General features: G+C 42.0%; 1 protein-coding gene across 4 annotated transcripts; it reads left to right on the top strand.

Annotated features, from left to right (window-relative positions):
- Positions 1-92: 92 nt before the first annotated feature.
- vimr2 (vimentin-related 2) lies at positions 93-16,751 on the top strand. 4 transcript variants are annotated; one of them, XM_046405674.1, is made up of 10 exons: positions 93-320; positions 671-815; positions 980-1,138; positions 1,337-1,456; positions 3,839-3,934; positions 6,350-6,481; positions 8,822-8,953; positions 12,016-12,126; positions 12,221-12,345; positions 15,067-16,751. In XM_046405674.1, exons 1-10 carry the CDS (start codon positions 214-216, stop codon positions 15,107-15,109), a joined length of 1,170 nt encoding a protein of 389 aa, XP_046261630.1. In that variant the 5' UTR covers positions 93-213; the 3' UTR covers positions 15,110-16,751. The 4 variants fall into 4 exon arrangements, with proteins under 4 accessions (XP_046261630.1, XP_046261631.1, XP_046261629.1 ...); XM_046405675.1 differs by lacking the exon at positions 15,067-16,751 and adding an exon at positions 13,104-14,885; XM_046405673.1 differs by lacking the exon at positions 15,067-16,751 and adding an exon at positions 13,751-14,881.
- Positions 16,752-17,050: the final 299 nt, after the last annotated feature.

The following is a 17,050-nucleotide window of genomic DNA, read 5'->3' on the forward strand; positions in this document are numbered from 1 at the left end:
TTGTACACTTGTTTTTTGGGGCTCACTCTTCAGATACATGTGAAATCATTACTGGTTGATGCTCTCGCTATACTTAGTCTACTCAGTGACCGGTGAGAGATCCTTCACGTCAGTGCTACATTCTCGTTCTCTGTGAATATAAAACCCCCCACCTTGGATTCTCCTTGCCATTTTCCTGTTGGGTTGTAATCTAGTTTGGAACCATCCAATGCCATGGCCATGCTCCGGGTTTCCTCTTACCGCAAGCTGTTTGAGGAGGATGACTGGAGAAGTGGCGGGTTGAATGTGCAGTGTGCAGGGCAGTACGGGTCCTCCATCAGGTCAGTGTGGGTCTCTGGGGTACGCTTACCGGTTTTAAGATATTAAAATTGTATTGATAAGCTAAGTGTCAGTCTACTTGATATATGTAGATTATAAGACTTTTTTCCTTATTGGAAACAAACACACGTGTCTGCAGGTTCATGGATATGGATGTTGATTCTTTGGGCTTTATCCCAAATGGTGATGACAAATGCATTTGTGCTATGAACCTTAACCATGATGGGCTAAAATTAACTGAACCAGTTAAAGAATGATACTATGCAGGAGTTGAACTCTGTTTCTTTTCTAATTGTGAACTGTATGTCTACCTCTTCGGTCCAGTCTTTGGTACTTTGTGTCCTCCTCTTAGGGGTGCGGCCATCAACGAGTGTGACTGTGACAAGTTAGACTTTGCAGCTACCAAGACCATCAACCAGGATGGTCTGAACCAGTTTGTCCAGGACCGCACCATCATCGCTGCCCTCAATGACCGCTTGATCAGGCTCATTGAAGTGGTGAGGACAAACAGTGTTACTGCTCACGGTTACACATCAGCACTTTGTGTTCCCTCTGCTGCGTCATGCCTTTGTTCGTGGTAAATGAAGACGTGAATGTATTTATGCTCAGTATGTACTTGTTCTGACTTTATACGCATTTCATCTGACTCTGTGCCCTTCAGGCCCGTTGTTTTGAGGAGGAAAACGAGTCTCTTGAATGTCAGATTGTTGAACTAGAGGAGAAACTGAACAGTCGACGAGCCTCCTCTCGTGTCACCTCTTCTGTGGCTGAGCCTGACTGTAGTCTGGATGCAGTTGTGGAAAGACTGCGGAGGGAGAAGGTAGGGTGCTGCTGCAGCAGGGTGTGTCTGCTGCATGCTTCTCTTTGTGCGACATTCCTAAATTGGGTTTTCTCACAGACGGTCCATTGCACTCCTCATCCCATCTCATCAATTTTACTTCACTTTGTGCTACGACAGCCAGCCCGTATCTATAACCTTGTCAAAATCCATCTCTGTCTTCCCTGCATCTCCCTGCAGAATGAGATTCTCTGTGACACAGAGGAACTGCAGAAAGAGCTTGAACGTCTCATGAAAGAGTATGAGAAGGCTGCACAGCAGAGGATCACCCTCCAGGAGGAGCAACAAGATGTCGCTGAGGTAATGGTTGTAAATACAATAGCAGCTCACTTTTAGTGGAAACCAGTGCTGAGTTTCACTGCAAATAAAACTAATTTACATCAGCTTGATTATGCTATACTGAATATAAATCACAACCCAGTAAGATAAACTTGGGTTACATATGTTTGGGTTTGCTTAAAGTGAAAATAAAATCCATGTAGAGTCTCTGTGAATGACAGCTCTGTTGTCAGTTTTAAAAGGAAATTTTAAAATAACCTGGCTACAGAAATTCAAAGCTGCTTAACATTATGAAGTTGTAATATGAATTAGAATTTTTATAAGTACAGAAGTTTAGAATCTTCAGACCTTTATTGTGATAATGTACCTTCAGCACTAGATGGCAGTGTTGCCACGCGTCTCCTCACCCCCTTGCCCCTCAGTCTCCTCGTGAATCAGCTGAAACTTGCCACAGCTGCTCCTCTGTAGCCCTACCCAGTGGGTGTTGATCACCAGCAGTCACACAATTTGGGCTGGTGGCCCACTGCAAAACTTGAGCCACCAACTTTTCCTGTACCCCCTCCCCAAATCCCACATGCCAGAGTCTCATCTTCTCCACGCCTGGCCAGATGCACAGGAGGCTTTATTTTCTCCCTTACAGATGTATTGCAGGCTGTAATACGGTGCTGTAATGTTCCTGTTGGCTCAGTTTGTCTGGTTCTGAATTAGAAGCAGCTGCAGGGCGACAAGATTTGGTGGGAAATCGTCAGGGAGATAGAGGAAGAGCAGAGATGCGGAGGAGAGGAGTGAATACTACACAGCTCAACCCACAACTCGCTGCAGTTCTTTCAACATAATGGACTGACAGTGATGCAAAAAGACCAGTTTGGTTTGTTTTAAAGTACACCACTGGCTATTGTGTTTCTGCGCTCCTGTCAATTCTGCTTCAGTTTCAAGGCCTGTAAATTTCCTCTCTTTACTCTCTGAGTTATTTTTGTATGGGATCTTTTGTTGCACTAATGTTTTACATCACTGGGGCTGTGAAATGAGTTCATATTCATCTGAATTACAATACAAATAGAAAGTAATGGATAAATGAAGAGAGTAAGTGGTGAATCTGTTTCATATATGCTAGTAGTTGTGGGGATAATTAAAGTTTGGTCTCACATTGAACCATCTTTTTGTTTTCTTTCATTTGGGTGCTTGCGTTGTTGGTCATAAATATTTAAGGCTTTAAAAAAATACTGAAGATATGAAACCCTGTTTTCAGGAGCTTTAAAGCTGCACCATTCATTATTTTTATTTTGAAAATGGATGGCTGTCATGTGAAAGGGTTTGCCGGCTGTTTTTGTTTTCCATCTGACAGCTTCATTATGTTGGCTTAGTCTCACTCTCGTCAGTTGCTATTTTCAGTGAAAACTAAGCTATAAAACCCACACTGCTTACTAGCTAACTAGTTATTATTCCTTATTAATTCTCATCTGCTCAATGTGTGAATAGCTAACAAGTTAACCATATAATCTTAAAAGATGATGATATGTCAATGTTGTGTTTACAACTTGTGCCGTAACAAATGTTATTCAGATGACCTTGCACAATGTGAAAGATGTTTTATTAGGAGTTGGTTGAAACCAAATCAAGGCTAAAAGAAAACCACTCTACTTATATTTGTCAGGAGGACAACAACAAAACTCCAAATACATGCTAATGCTACTCTCCTTGACACTAAATGTCGATAGCTATTCCATTGTGTTTGCCAGACTAACTTTCCAAGTTGTTGATTTGTCCATCTTTTACAGCTTGCCCTGCTGCCCTTAAGTGGTCAAAAAACCCCAAAATTAATTATTACTGCTTTAAAATCAGTGCAGAATTTAATTTACAACAAGCTTCTCTCCAGATGCTGGCTGATATTTGAACACAGCAGGACCAGACTACTTTTGCTCACTTCTGCACACCCTCCCAGTGTGCAGAAGTGAGCTTCACAACTTCACTACCAGTCGAGGCTTGACAACTTAACTACCAAACCCTCTCTGCATGTGTCCAAATGTAAATGCAGGCACCCATAGTAATTGCACCCAACAGCAATTAATCTAGTTCTTTAAAAAGAGTAGATGAGCTGAGAACCCCTGCCGGCAAATGGATTAGCGGACAGGGCTTTTCTGTCTAGTTAGCCTCTTTCTGACACAACTGCTCAGCACCACCCTCTTCATCTGCAGTGCGGTGTGTGCGGTTCAATGAAACAGGTGGATGTGCTGGTGCTGATGGTTGTCCAGGGTAGAAACAAAGGAAACGAAATGGTTTTCCTTCAGCCAGCAGTGTGATTTAATTCCCAGACTGCAATGTTCCCCTCAGACACCTTCAGATATTGAATTGAACTTCTTTACTTTCAGCCTTATTCTCTTGTTAACTTGGTTTCCTTTGCAGGAAGTGGATGCTGTGACAGCATGGTGTTTGGCGTTGAGGGAACAAGTGGCTATCTATGAGGAGCAGCTGGCCAACATGGAGGCCCAGCACAAAACGGTGAGGGGCGGGGGAAGAGGATATATAACTGTAGTGTGATCAGACAGGAAGAGTTTATAGCCCTGAAAATGACTCCAAATGTAGCACTTGGGTCAGACAGGAGTGTTGGAGAAATGCCCAGACCTGTAGTGAAAAACACAGCTGTGATGACCCCAGTCACCTTGCTGAAGAGCCTGTCAACAGAAACATGTAGAGAGGATTAAAACACCTCCAAATATGTAATGTAGTGAATTCTGCGAAATGTAGGCCCTCCTTTAATATTCTGTGCTCATTTGAGACCTTATCCCAGACTCTTTAAAGGAATAGTTCAGTATTTTGGGAAGTACACTTATTTGCTTTGCTCTGATAGGGGACCAGCACCATTCTCATGTCTGTCTGTTAAATATGACGCTGCAGACAGAAACTCAGTCCAAAGACACAAACAGCTAGCCTGAATTGGTCTGCAGGTAAAAAAATGTTTCTACCACCTCCATATCAAACTAATTACTTTAGATCTTGTTTGTTCAATATGTGTAAAAACTAAACTGTAAAAATTACACTGTGGAGTTTTACAGGAAGCCATTTGTTAGACTGTTTTTTGGCAGACTCAGAGAAGTCACTACTCCTGAACAAGAAACAGCCCAGCACATAACCCATCGGGGAACCACAGTTTGTTGTTTTTATACTTTGATTTTTGCTTAGATTAAACAAATGAGATATGACACGTTAATCACAGAAGTGTAGAAGTGCTGGTAGGTGAATTTTGTTATCTTTGGAGAAAGCCAGGCTAGCTGTTTCCCAGTTTTCAGTGTGCTAAGCTGAGATAGCCATCTGCTGGCTTGCCTCGCTTTATGTTCAGATAGAACACGAAGCAGCATCCATGGAAAGATGAACGCTAATGTGAAGATCCATTTGTGCGAATTAAAATGTTTCAACTTGACCAAAAAACAGACACTGTGAATCTGCTTCATGAACTCATAGAGACAAGAAGAAAAGGCCACAAGACTTGAGGGAAATAAAAACTGGAGTTTCTGATGAGTTCTGAGATCAGTCAGAGGCTGAACGTTACACACAGACGTACCATGGACGTGATCTGTGTGTCTGTTGCTAGCTAGCATACAGCTAACATCTACGCGGGCTGTATGATGGCTGTTTCAAGCGGATACATCAAAGCAGTCAAATTTATGCGAATGACACAAGGTAAAAATTCTCCCCATTTCTGGTGTGAACACATTCACAGTTAACAAGTAGATATGAGAGTGGCATCAGTTGTATTATATAACTCCTGACAAAATAACAAAGCCTATTTCCAAAATGTTTTAAATTAGGCATGTTTCCAAAAGACATCATTGCCTATATTGCACCCACACACACCCTGCTCTCTCCACCTTCTACAATATTCTCCAACTTACCAGGAGCTGACAGACAGGCCCCAGTATCAGATCTAGAGGCTGCAGGCAGAGACGGAGACAGATGAAGCAAAACCAGCTCCATCACACTGTGTTTTTCTCTGCAAAGCCGGGCTGCCCGGCATTTAACACACTCCCTCTGGGACACGCTCGATAACTCACAGTCCGGGAAATGCGGCTGAATACCAAATGAAAACAGAAGTTCCCTGCGTTTTATTAACTGTTGTTATGATCAGCACTTCCAGATACCCCATATCCCCCTGACAGATTGGCAGCCAAGTTGTTTTTTGGGTGTAGAGAAAAGGAGAAAAATGTTAAACTGCCACTGTGACTCTGTAACAGTTCATTTTCCCTGTAATGGATGCAGGGTTTTTACTAAAGAGGCTACATATTGGAATCTGAAGACACACATGTTGAGGTCACTGACATATGTGCGAATGCAAATGCATGTGTGTTTGTATTTGCAGTGTATATATATATATATAAAAAATTAAATAAAAATAAAATTAGCCCCACCTTGTTGGCCATATCACTCTGCACAAATACTCAATAAAAGTCCTATATTCAAAGTATTATAAAATATTAACAGCAAAATGTAGTTAAAAGTATCAAACGTAGAAGTACTTAATATGAATAATGGCTCCTCCTCCTAAGTTATCATGTATTATTGATTTGTTATAATCATTATTTTAATGTTGTAGCTGGTTGAGGTGGAGCTCATTTTAACTCCTTTAAATAGTGTTTTGTAACTTGATCAATAATAGGGCATCAGTTTATGTACTGATCACGTGTTGTCTGTAAAATCCAAATTACTAATTGTCTCTGGCTGTCAAATAAACATAGTGAGGTGAAAAGTACAGTATTTCCCTCTGAAATGTACTGGAATAGAAGTATAAAACAGCAATAAAATAAAAATGTTCAGGCATGGTGCAGTTTCCTCAAAGGAGACGTGTTGGATGTGTTACATTTCACCTCTGAGTAACATACCTAAATATACTTCACCTGTGCATGTGGCTTGTATGAGCAGGCACTGGAGAGTCTGCTGGAGCCAGCCGAAGGGACTACAGGAGCGGTGGCAGCTATTAAATTTGGCAGCCCTGACATCACTCCGGCCTTGGATGTAAAGGAGTACTACTGCCAGCTGGCTGAGAGCCTCCAGGTACAACACAGTGTAGCATAAAACATGTAAACATGTCATGAAGTGAAAGCCTTTCTGTGCCAAATGCTTTACAGTAGCTTGCCTGTGTACATCACAATCCTCTTTAGAGCTGCACATACATGCACATGAATGGACTCAGACAAATCTCATACACACTAAGTACTAAGCGCATTTACTCAAGTACTGTACTTTACTTGATAATAATGAAAGGATTATACAATACATTTTTAAAGATTAAACCAGTTAGCAACCTTGGTTCTTATGCCCCCCCCACCCCCACCCCCACCCATCACCTTTCAGATGTCAGATGTATAGTCAGGTTTTCATCCAAATGTAGAGCAAATTTCAACCAATTTTTCAGCAAACCGGCATGGAATTATAGTGAGAATAAATGAATCATGTCTTTGCTGTGGTCCCAGACAAAACTACTGGATTAGGAGACAAGCATATCAAGACAAACAGCAGTTATTGCTGATATTCCAGTCAGATGCTATTGAATCACCACAGAAGAAGAGAGTGCAAGGAGATCACGTCATTAAAAGAGCTGCAGTCAAACCTCATTGACTTGACAAACAAAATGAAAGTTTGACATTCATGTATTCATTTCAGATTCCAGTCTCCTCATCGCCCCGCAAATATAAAATAAAATAACATCACTAATCTGATGTTTCTGTCTACCACAATTTTTCATCTCTTCGGTGGACGTTTATGCCACATATGTCTTGTATTTGTTGAGTCTGTTTCACTTTGTCCCAATTTGTTTTTATTGATATAACAAATTTTCCATTTCAGCATTTCCACTAAGGTATTTTTGCTTGCAAACTGAAAAACTGGTGGTTGAAAATGTGCTTCGTGAGTTGTTAGTTGCATCAAAGCCAGAAACTATCTTAACCTTTCACATTGTTGCATAACTGTTCAAAATATCCAGTGCTGCACAAAAAGCAAAGCTTATAGAAAAGAATCTAAACTTTTGTAGCAGAATGTTTTTTTTTTGTTTTTTTCTTTCTATTTCCCTCTCCCATTAATCACATCACAACTCCTCAGATTTATCTTGTGACTCTTTGGAAGGAACCCGACCCCTTGGTTAGCCACCACTTAAAAAAACAGCAACATTAGCTCCACTTCAACCAGCTACAACTAAAATGCTGCTTACATATTGATGCATTAGTAGTAAGAGTCTAATACTTCTATATTTGATATTTTAAGGGCATTTTGTTCTTAAAGAATCTGTAATTTTATTGGTAGTTTTATTTAAGCAAAGAGCCTTAGTGCTAATTCAAACATGGATGTTCAAAAACCCAGCCATAACCATCATCATCCAACTGCTGACCACTTGAACCCCCCTGTTTCCACCACGTCACCTTCTCTGTCCCTCTGAAACAACCCGGTCAGGTCCAGATGTAAATCTCAACTTTCACAAATCACACGACGATACTTCCACTTGTTTTCTTTCCCTCTTAACACAACACCAGGGAAGAACTTGAGAATCAGAGGTACAGCTCTGGACCTGAACAGAATGCCTTTGTCTACCTGTATGTGTGTGTGCCTGCATGCCTGCGTGCATGTGTGTGTGTGTGTGTGTGTGTGTGTGTGTGTGTAGTCCAGGCAAAGAGGTGCTGCTTTGGGGTCAAACTGTAGTCCTGGTGGGTCTGACCCCCTCTGGGGTGAGGATGTCTGCCCAGTTCAGAGGTCAGGGCTGTAATCAGACTGCTGGCCGCCTTCCCAGGCCCTTCAGCAGCAGTACTGGAGTGGACACTGGTCTGTGTGTGTCTGTGTGTGTCTGTGTGTGTGTGTGTGTGTGTGTAAGTAAGTGAGAGAGAGGGAGAATGTCCTTTATTTGGAAGCAAGGATGAAGGGTATCTGGTATATTTATGTGTCTGTTTGGATGCGTAGGTGTGTTTCTTATTCCCCAAAAATCCGGCTTTATTCACTAACTGTCTGCCTCTCATTCGTTCTCCTTTGTTGCCAGCTGGACACCGTCCTGTCTGTGCCTGGCCTCGATTATGAGACGCAATTGTCTCAATGCTGAAATGATTGCTATTGGGTTTGAACAGTAATGGTGATTGCTGGCTGACTCCCACACACCTGTGGACCCTCATGTTGCTTGTTTCGGCTGCATTTGTTCCATCTAATCATGAATGTGGTGTACACAAAGAGGTTTAACCATCAGGCGATGTGAGAGGCTCTGATTTTTCTTTGTTCCTCTGTCAAAGTGCACTTAACTGCCCAAAAGAAAGCACTATCCTCCATGGACTTTTCAGATTCAAACTTAAGTCAGATTATTTTTATATCGGCAAACTTCCAGAACTGCACTCATTTTTTCATCTTCTGTCTTTGCAGTACGAGTGTGGTGCAGCCTCTTCTGTGGTGGTTCGCAGCGCTGATGATAAACAACTGGAAGTGGGAGGAGCTCTAGGGTCAACAGTCAAAGACTTGCCGAAGATAAAGGATGTCAATGAGATGAAGATGCTTGTGAGTGGACTCTTTTTTTATTTTTTCTTCATGAGTTTTTTAGCAGTCAGTTCACCCAAATTACACAAAATATTGAGAACATGTTTCTGCCTTAGAGTCCAGATAAAACAGCATTTCGAGAGTATGTACCTTGCGTTTTGAGGCGTGTTTACGAGTGAAATCGGAAAAGCGAGTGGGACATTGGGACACTGGAAGGACTTTGATCTGAATATTAAAAAGAGGGTTGCAGTGTACACCGACGCAATAGCAGTATCTGTTGGGGAGAAAGACTGTATTGTATGGTCTGTGTACTTGGGATAGGACAGGAAAGGACAGGATGGAACAGGGTGAACTTCATTAATCTCTAAAGGAGAAGCTAGTTTTCCACCACACACACACACACACACACACACACACACACACATGCAGAATACACAATCGATAACCTTGTTGAATATTCTGGAGCTGTCTGAGTTTTTATATAGTTTTTATATATGTATATAAGAATACAAAAAAGTGGAATTTTTTTTGGCATATTGTTAAATAGGTATGATCAGCACTGTGACCTTTAAGGTCTCGACTTTAAAGGAATAGTTTGACAACTTTATGAGCAGCTGGTTAAAGCTAAAACTAAAAATATCAGCTTGTGGTTTACCAGGGATTATGTGCTGGATTGTTTCTTGGTTGGGTGCAGTCACTTTTTGACGTTTAGTCGTCACTGTGAGGTTACCAGGTTAGCTGTTTGTCTTTATGCTAAGCAAAGTTGGCCATCTGCTGCTGTTAGCTTTGTGTTTTCTGTACGGACTTGAGAGTGGTATTGATCTTCTTATCAGGCTCTTGGCAAGACAGTGAATAAGCACATTTCCCAAAATGTTGCACCATTGCTTTCAGAAATTGTCTCAGTCACTGTGTGTTCTGAGGGTTATCCAGAGTAATGGGGACCTTGTTCTTTGAAAGAAATGTTGAATTATTAATATGTAATCTTTCAATGCTATGAGCACTACTCTCCTACTACCTCTTCAGCTGTAAATCTCACACATTAAACCAAAACTGTCTGCCTGGTGACTTTTCTGTACTGGTAAGTAAGAAAATAATTATTTTGAGGGGGAGAACTCACCCTTTAATTATAACAGTTACACGCCATTTAAATCCTTCCTTTACTACCTACTGATTCAGATCTTCCCATAATACATTTCCCACCTCTTTACTTACAAAGAAAAAGAGGAGTCTTACAACCTGCAAGTGGCTGTGCATCAGCCATCAGCTCTTAAATCAGCCATAATGGTGAAAATGAATGGTTTCCCACAGCAGGCGATGGGAGTAGAGAGCAGCTGAGTGACAGCAAAGCAACAGTGTGGGTGATCCTGCTGACCAGAGTGTTTACTCTGCGGACACTTTCAGCAGGAGTTGTGAAGGGCTCGGCTTCAGCTCAGACAGGATTTATTGCCCTCCCTGTCCTTAGTTATTAAGTACAGTCTTTCAGAGTGCCTCCAGTGTCATAAACGTCTTAAAACTTCACACACACAAACACACACTGACTGGAGACTTCCGCTGTAAATAAAGTAAACCTTCATCAGAAGTTTCACATCACAGCAGCCGGCAGATAAATGCCAGAAAAAGCAAAGGGGATTTTGAATGAAATAGACAGCAGAGTGAAGCATCAATAAAGAGACAAACCAGCAAATTATGACACAGGTAAACAGGAAACAAAAACTACCTCCTCTTAGTTCAGTCTCTTTCGCATCCGTCAGTGGTCAGACCACAGCTGATGTCTAACCACATCTGTAACAAGCATGGTGGTTTGGTTCTCATTACCGTGGCTGTAGCTCTATCTCCAGCTCTTTAAATAAACAGTGAGCGTCTGTAACCACACACCAGAAGTCTCCCAACATCATCTACCTTTCTCTAATATGCAACACACACCCCTAAGTTCTGCTCAATTCAGCCTGACGGATGGACAGCCTGGCTTGATGTGCTCTGTTTCCTCTCTCACCTGTGATGGATGCCTCGGGTCTGGTTTCTCACCGAGACACAACGTGGCCAAACAAACAGATTGCAGTGAAATCAGCCCTGACACAGACATGTATATAATAGAGCAGGCGCTGATGGGGTTGTACGCCACTACTTGCATACGCAGGCCAGCCAGGCTTCACTTTTCATGCCAGGGAGAACAGAGGAGTGTTAACTTGACCAGGCTGGGGAGTCATCATCGGCCTGTGAGTTGTAACCAGGGTCTTCCTCCACTCACATGATCTCACTGAAAGACGAGCACGGCGGCGTGGATCCCCATCTGGCTGTGACAGCTAATTGTTGAACTTATGTGATTGCCGTAATTACTCACGGCAGGACACCACACACTCAGACATGGGGTGGGGGGTTAGTTTATCTGCGCAGGGCAAGCTGATTGACATACTTGGTTAGTTAGAGCTGTGGCTGTGTGTAATGTGAAAGGGGCTGTGGAGACCAACCTACAGAGAAGAATCATCCCTTATTAGCTTACTGTTTCGGTTTTACGGCCCACATATTCTGCCCTCATCATCCCTGTTTTCAGCAAATTTACAGAGCTGTTACCAAACAAGGCTAAATGTCTAGCGCTGTGTTAGTGTCTCTGTGAGGCTGTGGAGCTTTGAGCTAAACATCAGCATGCAAACATGCTCATAAGAATGGAGTCATTTGTATGTTCTCAGGATTTAATGTTCCCTCGGGTTGCGGACAGGGTTTGTTTGCGTTGACAGAACACTGAACTGGTGAACAAAGGGGGACATAAGTAATATGTTGATGTTTAGCAGGTATAATGTTTACATTTACATAACTGTCCATGTTGGCATGTTATCTTGCCAGCATTTGCTATTGCATGTCAGATGATAGTTTTTCAAGAACCAATAACCTTAAGGACTACCAACTCCAAGGTTACTGCTTGAACCGGAAATGACTGTACCCTGTACAGTCATGTCCTTATATAGTCCTTATATGTCCATATAGTCTTTCATCACTGCATTATTACTGACAAGGCAGTTAAGTAGAAATGTTTGAGTTTACATTGAATGAATAACCACTGCTGTATGTCATCTGTATTTCTGTAGATTTCACAGCTACAAAAGGAGCTCGCTGAGCTCGAGAAGTGGAACAAGGAGCTGGAGGACGACGTTGAGATGAAGAAGGCTGCACACATGGACGAGATCGCTGAGTTGGAGGTCTGAGGGGGGGTTGAGCTGACTATTGTAGTCATAGGCTGTAAAGCTCACTACCTATATCCCACCACCTTGTGTATGTATATATCTTTTTCAGTGTACTATAGATGAAATGCGACACCAGGAGGCCAACTTTAAAGAGCAGATGAAGGAGCAGTGTGAAGACTACAAGGGGCTGCTCAGTGAGAAGATGGCCAGAGACATGGAAATAGCTGCCTACAGGTCAGGACGCTTTAGTGTAATGAATATGATCAAGTGGTGTATTTTTTTTTCTGTAGCCTGACTAACAAATGGGCAACAACAAATAGGAATTCAATTATTTATATACACCACTTAGCTTCCAGTTATGTTGTTGCTAATTAGTCAGGGATTTATTAATACTCACAAATAATGTGAAAAGAAAATATGAACATTAACAGTTACAACTGAAACAAGTAATGCAGCAAAGATGACAATTTTCAAATAAACTTAAAATTTAGATTGAATTAGTACATAACCCAGGAATCACAGACAAATCTGAAGAAGCTCTGTATCCCACAATGTCTTTCATATAATGTGTTTTAAGGACTGGGAAGATATAATGAACTTTCCTTCTGGGACTGACTTTATAGCCATAATTACAGTTTAACCCTCAGATCTAATATGCTATAACAGACCATTATATACAAGTGCTGACCCATTTTGTAATGATGAGCTGCCATAAATGCAGCACTCACAGCAGCCATCCATTGCTTCACAACCTTCACTCCGCTCTTAAATAGAGCTGCAGGTTGTTATTTTTGAATGAGATCCTTAAATTTTAAAATACACTATGTGTCACATACAGCACGGCACTATTAGACCAGAGAAGAAAAGGAGACCTCGGGTCTTTGTGTTCTAACCAGCACTACAGCGCAAGTATGGACAGCCATGTCTGCTCGTTCCAACAAAAACATAGCACCAGGTGGTTTCACTGATTAGTTTGTCTTTTCCTGTTAAAGGTGTTCAAGTTATAAAGTCAACTGCTGAAGTTTCTGATTGCAATTAAAATCTGCAGCCTCCCTGACATGTCTCGTGGATTCCCATCTCTGCGGTAGTGGGGGGGGGTCAAATGGAAACCGACATCCCCTGTGGTGCTCGCTAAAGTGCCACACATTATTTAAACTTGTCAAGGAGAACGAACCGTTCAGGACAAAGCAACTAATGATCCAGGGATGATTTCATTGGATTTTAAATTAACTTGATGCACTGTTTACTTCTGACATTATCTACATACTGTATCAGAAAATCACAAAGCACATGAGAAAAGGCATGTGGATGTGTGCAGACGACGTGCCCGTTGTCACCATTTTTCCTCAAAATCAACAAGTTTCTGCGTAAGCATCACTTTGAATAATATAAGAAGTATTTCCGCAACATCACGTGAAGTCTAATATTGTCCGAGCGTCTCATAGAGTGTCACCTGGACATCCGCGTTTTCCATAACAAGATATTCCTGCAAACAAAGGGCTGACATCACAGGCCAACTGGGTGAGCAGGAAACAGCTACTGAATATGATGCAGCTTCCTGCATGTGACCTTGAAGATGTTTCATGTCATTCCCTCCTTCCACTGAGGTTGTTTAACCATCTGCCATCCTGGTATGTAGAGTGACGCACTTCAGCCCACCTCATCCTGCTGCCACGGACTTCCTCCTGGTCCTTCCATTGCTGATCTGACTGCACCTGACTCCCAGGGGGCCCTGCTGCAGACCTGAGCTCAGGCATTCACAATACCTCATTAGAATGGGCAAAGAGGACCTCACACTGTCTGTGCTGCGTGCTGGGCCGCTGCCAGCTCTTCTTCACGCCAGCCTGTTAATGTCAGCCCTCCCCATACAGCCATTTCCAAATTTGCCACAGTTTTAATCCCCTCTCGTTACCCAGCAGACTGTCCCAAAGACATTTAAGGCACAGGAAAGGCACACAGCCGATGCCAGCATTTTTTTCCCCTCTTTTTTTTATCTACTGAATGTTTTGTCATCCGTGATTAAAACCATGAATAAGAAATGAAAATGGTGGTTGTTTATTCTCTCCGTGTCGTGGCAAACTGTCTGCATAACAGACCCCGATGACCCCAGGCTGCCATTACCAGGTGGCTTATCGCCTGTGAAAGCATCTCAGAGCAGTTTAGGCAGAGTATCACTGCTTCTGCTCACTGCTAATGTGAAGCATATTACACTGTAATTCATTCTGCTGTACACTATGGTCTACTCACACGACACAACAAGAAGTAGCTCAGCTAAGGATAACTAAGGACAAGATCCTGGTGTACATTTTGCTGTTGATCTCTGTACTCCCCTCAGATCTCCTCAGCTTTATTCTGCTCATTTTTCGATTGTCTGTAGCTTTGTTGGTTTGTTTTGATTCTTCTCACCGCTGTCAACACTACCGTTTCCAGATGCAGCGTACAGCTGTTTTTAGTGATATAGCTTTACAAAACCCATTTTACACCACCTGGCCAGCACTAAACACAGATATTTCCTTGAGGAGTTCCTCATGTTATGGAAGAGGTGCAGATAAAATAGAGGGACATTCATGAGAAGTCACTGTTGTATTAACCGAAAAACAAACAAACAAAAAAACACCAAATCCAAAATGTACTAATATGTCATGATGAACATATGTATGATAATGTGAACTAACTAATGTTTTGGATGAACAGCAGTGTTCATTCTTGAGCCTGGAAACTTGAGAAAACAGTGTCACCCCAAGCAAAACTAGAATGAAAATAACAATTAGTTGCAGTGTTGGACCTTAAGATGAAATTCTTTGGTCATGTACTGTTTCCAAGATCAAGAATGAAGTCTGAACCTTAATAAAATGCAATGTTCTGTCTGCAGCTACATCTGACCAGCAATGATACCTCTGAGTACTTCACCTTGATTTCTTACACTTTGTGGCTTTATGTATTTCTCTGGTTCAGGAGTCTGGTGAAGGCAGAGGAGGAGAGGCTGTACAACCTGTGAGTTGAGGCTGGAGAGTCAGAGTGTGGCCGGATGCTCCTTCAAACATGAATTAGAAAATAGACAAAAGAGAAACATGAAAAACACCCCTCACCCCCCACAATCTGCTGTAGGATGAAACCTAAGACACCAACGTAACCATTTAAGCAGATGTAAACTTATCATGACAGATTATTGCCGTCTGGAGGCCTAAACCAGGCCAATGATAACAGGTCGCATGCAGGTGACCCCAGGACTCCAAGAAAGATGGAGCTGTCTAAAACTGGTGGGAGGATGGGGGCTGCGCGGTGAGTGTATATCCATTCAGTGTCTGGCAGGGATATTTCCTTAAGTGGGTTTTATCTTTACCAGCACACTGGTTTGATTCATAAATGTTTTGTCGTCTTTTTGTTGAACAGGTTCTGCATAAACACATAGAAACCCAGACATGCGTACACACACACACACACACACACACACACACACACACACATACACACACATACACACACACACAAACCGCGCGGTTCCTTGGAGTCATAGCACCTCGTCCATCACTGAAACTTTGTCTGATTACCAGCTCTTAACCCCTGACCCCCTCACTGTTAGCAGACATATTGACAGCTCTCCCTTTGGTCACCAGAAGCATCTCCCCTCCCCTGTGCTTTTACAGTTGCGCATTCACGTTGGTTTTGCATATGACACTGACGACACTGTTTGCTTTTCAAATGGCTCATGAAGTTTTCAGCAGCTCTTACAAAACGAGCAGCTGGGTCTTTCCACCAGAACAGTCTGTGGGGTTCATTATTTCTTCTTTTAAAAGCAACGTCCCAATTTGCTGTTGTTTAAGTAACAAACATTTGGTAATACATTCCTCTGTAATCTTTTCCTTATTTCCTACTCTACTTTCAAGCTGTCTGTGATAAATCATTTTCGACTCCTGCTTCTTCCCAAGCGGAAGAATGTGCTTTAGATTTAAATTGAATAAAACTAGTTGCTTGAGAGATCACCTCATACTGTGTGATTTCTTTTGTGAAAATCTGTGTTTCATGAGAAAAGCTTGAAATCCGTGGGCTTAAGACTTTTTCCGCACTATAAAACTACGCAGAGAGCAGAGTGATTTATGTTCTGTGATCCTTCTTTCATTCATCTTCATGCTTAACATGAGATTTGAACATTCCCAGCTATTAATGATCTCAAAGGCTTGTTAGCTCTGCCATAAAGATGAAAAATGCAGCTAATAACGGATCAGATAAGATTAGCCACACTCTGTGAACTTGCGGTGATGAAGAGTTAGCCTCTGTAATAATTGAGTTCAGTGTCTGGAGAAAGGGCCGGGGCTGGGTGGCCATGGTGACTTGTTTAATTGTCTCGACGTGAAACATGGCTGACTCAGAAGGAAGCCATTGTGTCTGTTTTCTTAGAACTACAGAGCTCAATCAAGACCTCAGAAGAGAGCTGGAGGATGTTGCTTTCTTCCTGTGCTCCATTTTATATCTCTTAAATAAGACACCAACGAACCATCCAGGGTTCCTGATCTCTTGGGACTGCTCTGTCTTTGCCTCTCTGAAGTGCCTCTTGGGGAAAAGTGGTTGGCTGTATGGAAATCAAAGGAAATGCATGAATGCATAGGCTGGACCAGAATAATTAAAGTCTAGACTTTCAGAAAACTGGATGTGCTTCTGTGCAGGAAAAGTGACAGAACCACAGCCATGTCTCATGACCAAGCAATCAAATATCTCCACTCAAAAATCATAATAATATTTGGGAAGAGGTGCAGGAAGAGAAAAAATATTTCTATTGTATTATGTATATTGTAACAAGCCCCAAACAATAAAATAAAATATGATTAACACCCTCTTACTCTGCAGAATTGTTATCAAATGGAATAAATATACAAGAATAACACACTAGAAGTACAGTAAGCTGCAATGCAAACATGCTGACGTTCACCATTTTAGTTCA

Source organism: Scatophagus argus, chromosome 12 (assembly GCF_020382885.2).
Source record: "Scatophagus argus isolate fScaArg1 chromosome 12, fScaArg1.pri, whole genome shotgun sequence".
Taxonomy (NCBI): domain Eukaryota; kingdom Metazoa; phylum Chordata; class Actinopteri; family Scatophagidae; genus Scatophagus; species Scatophagus argus.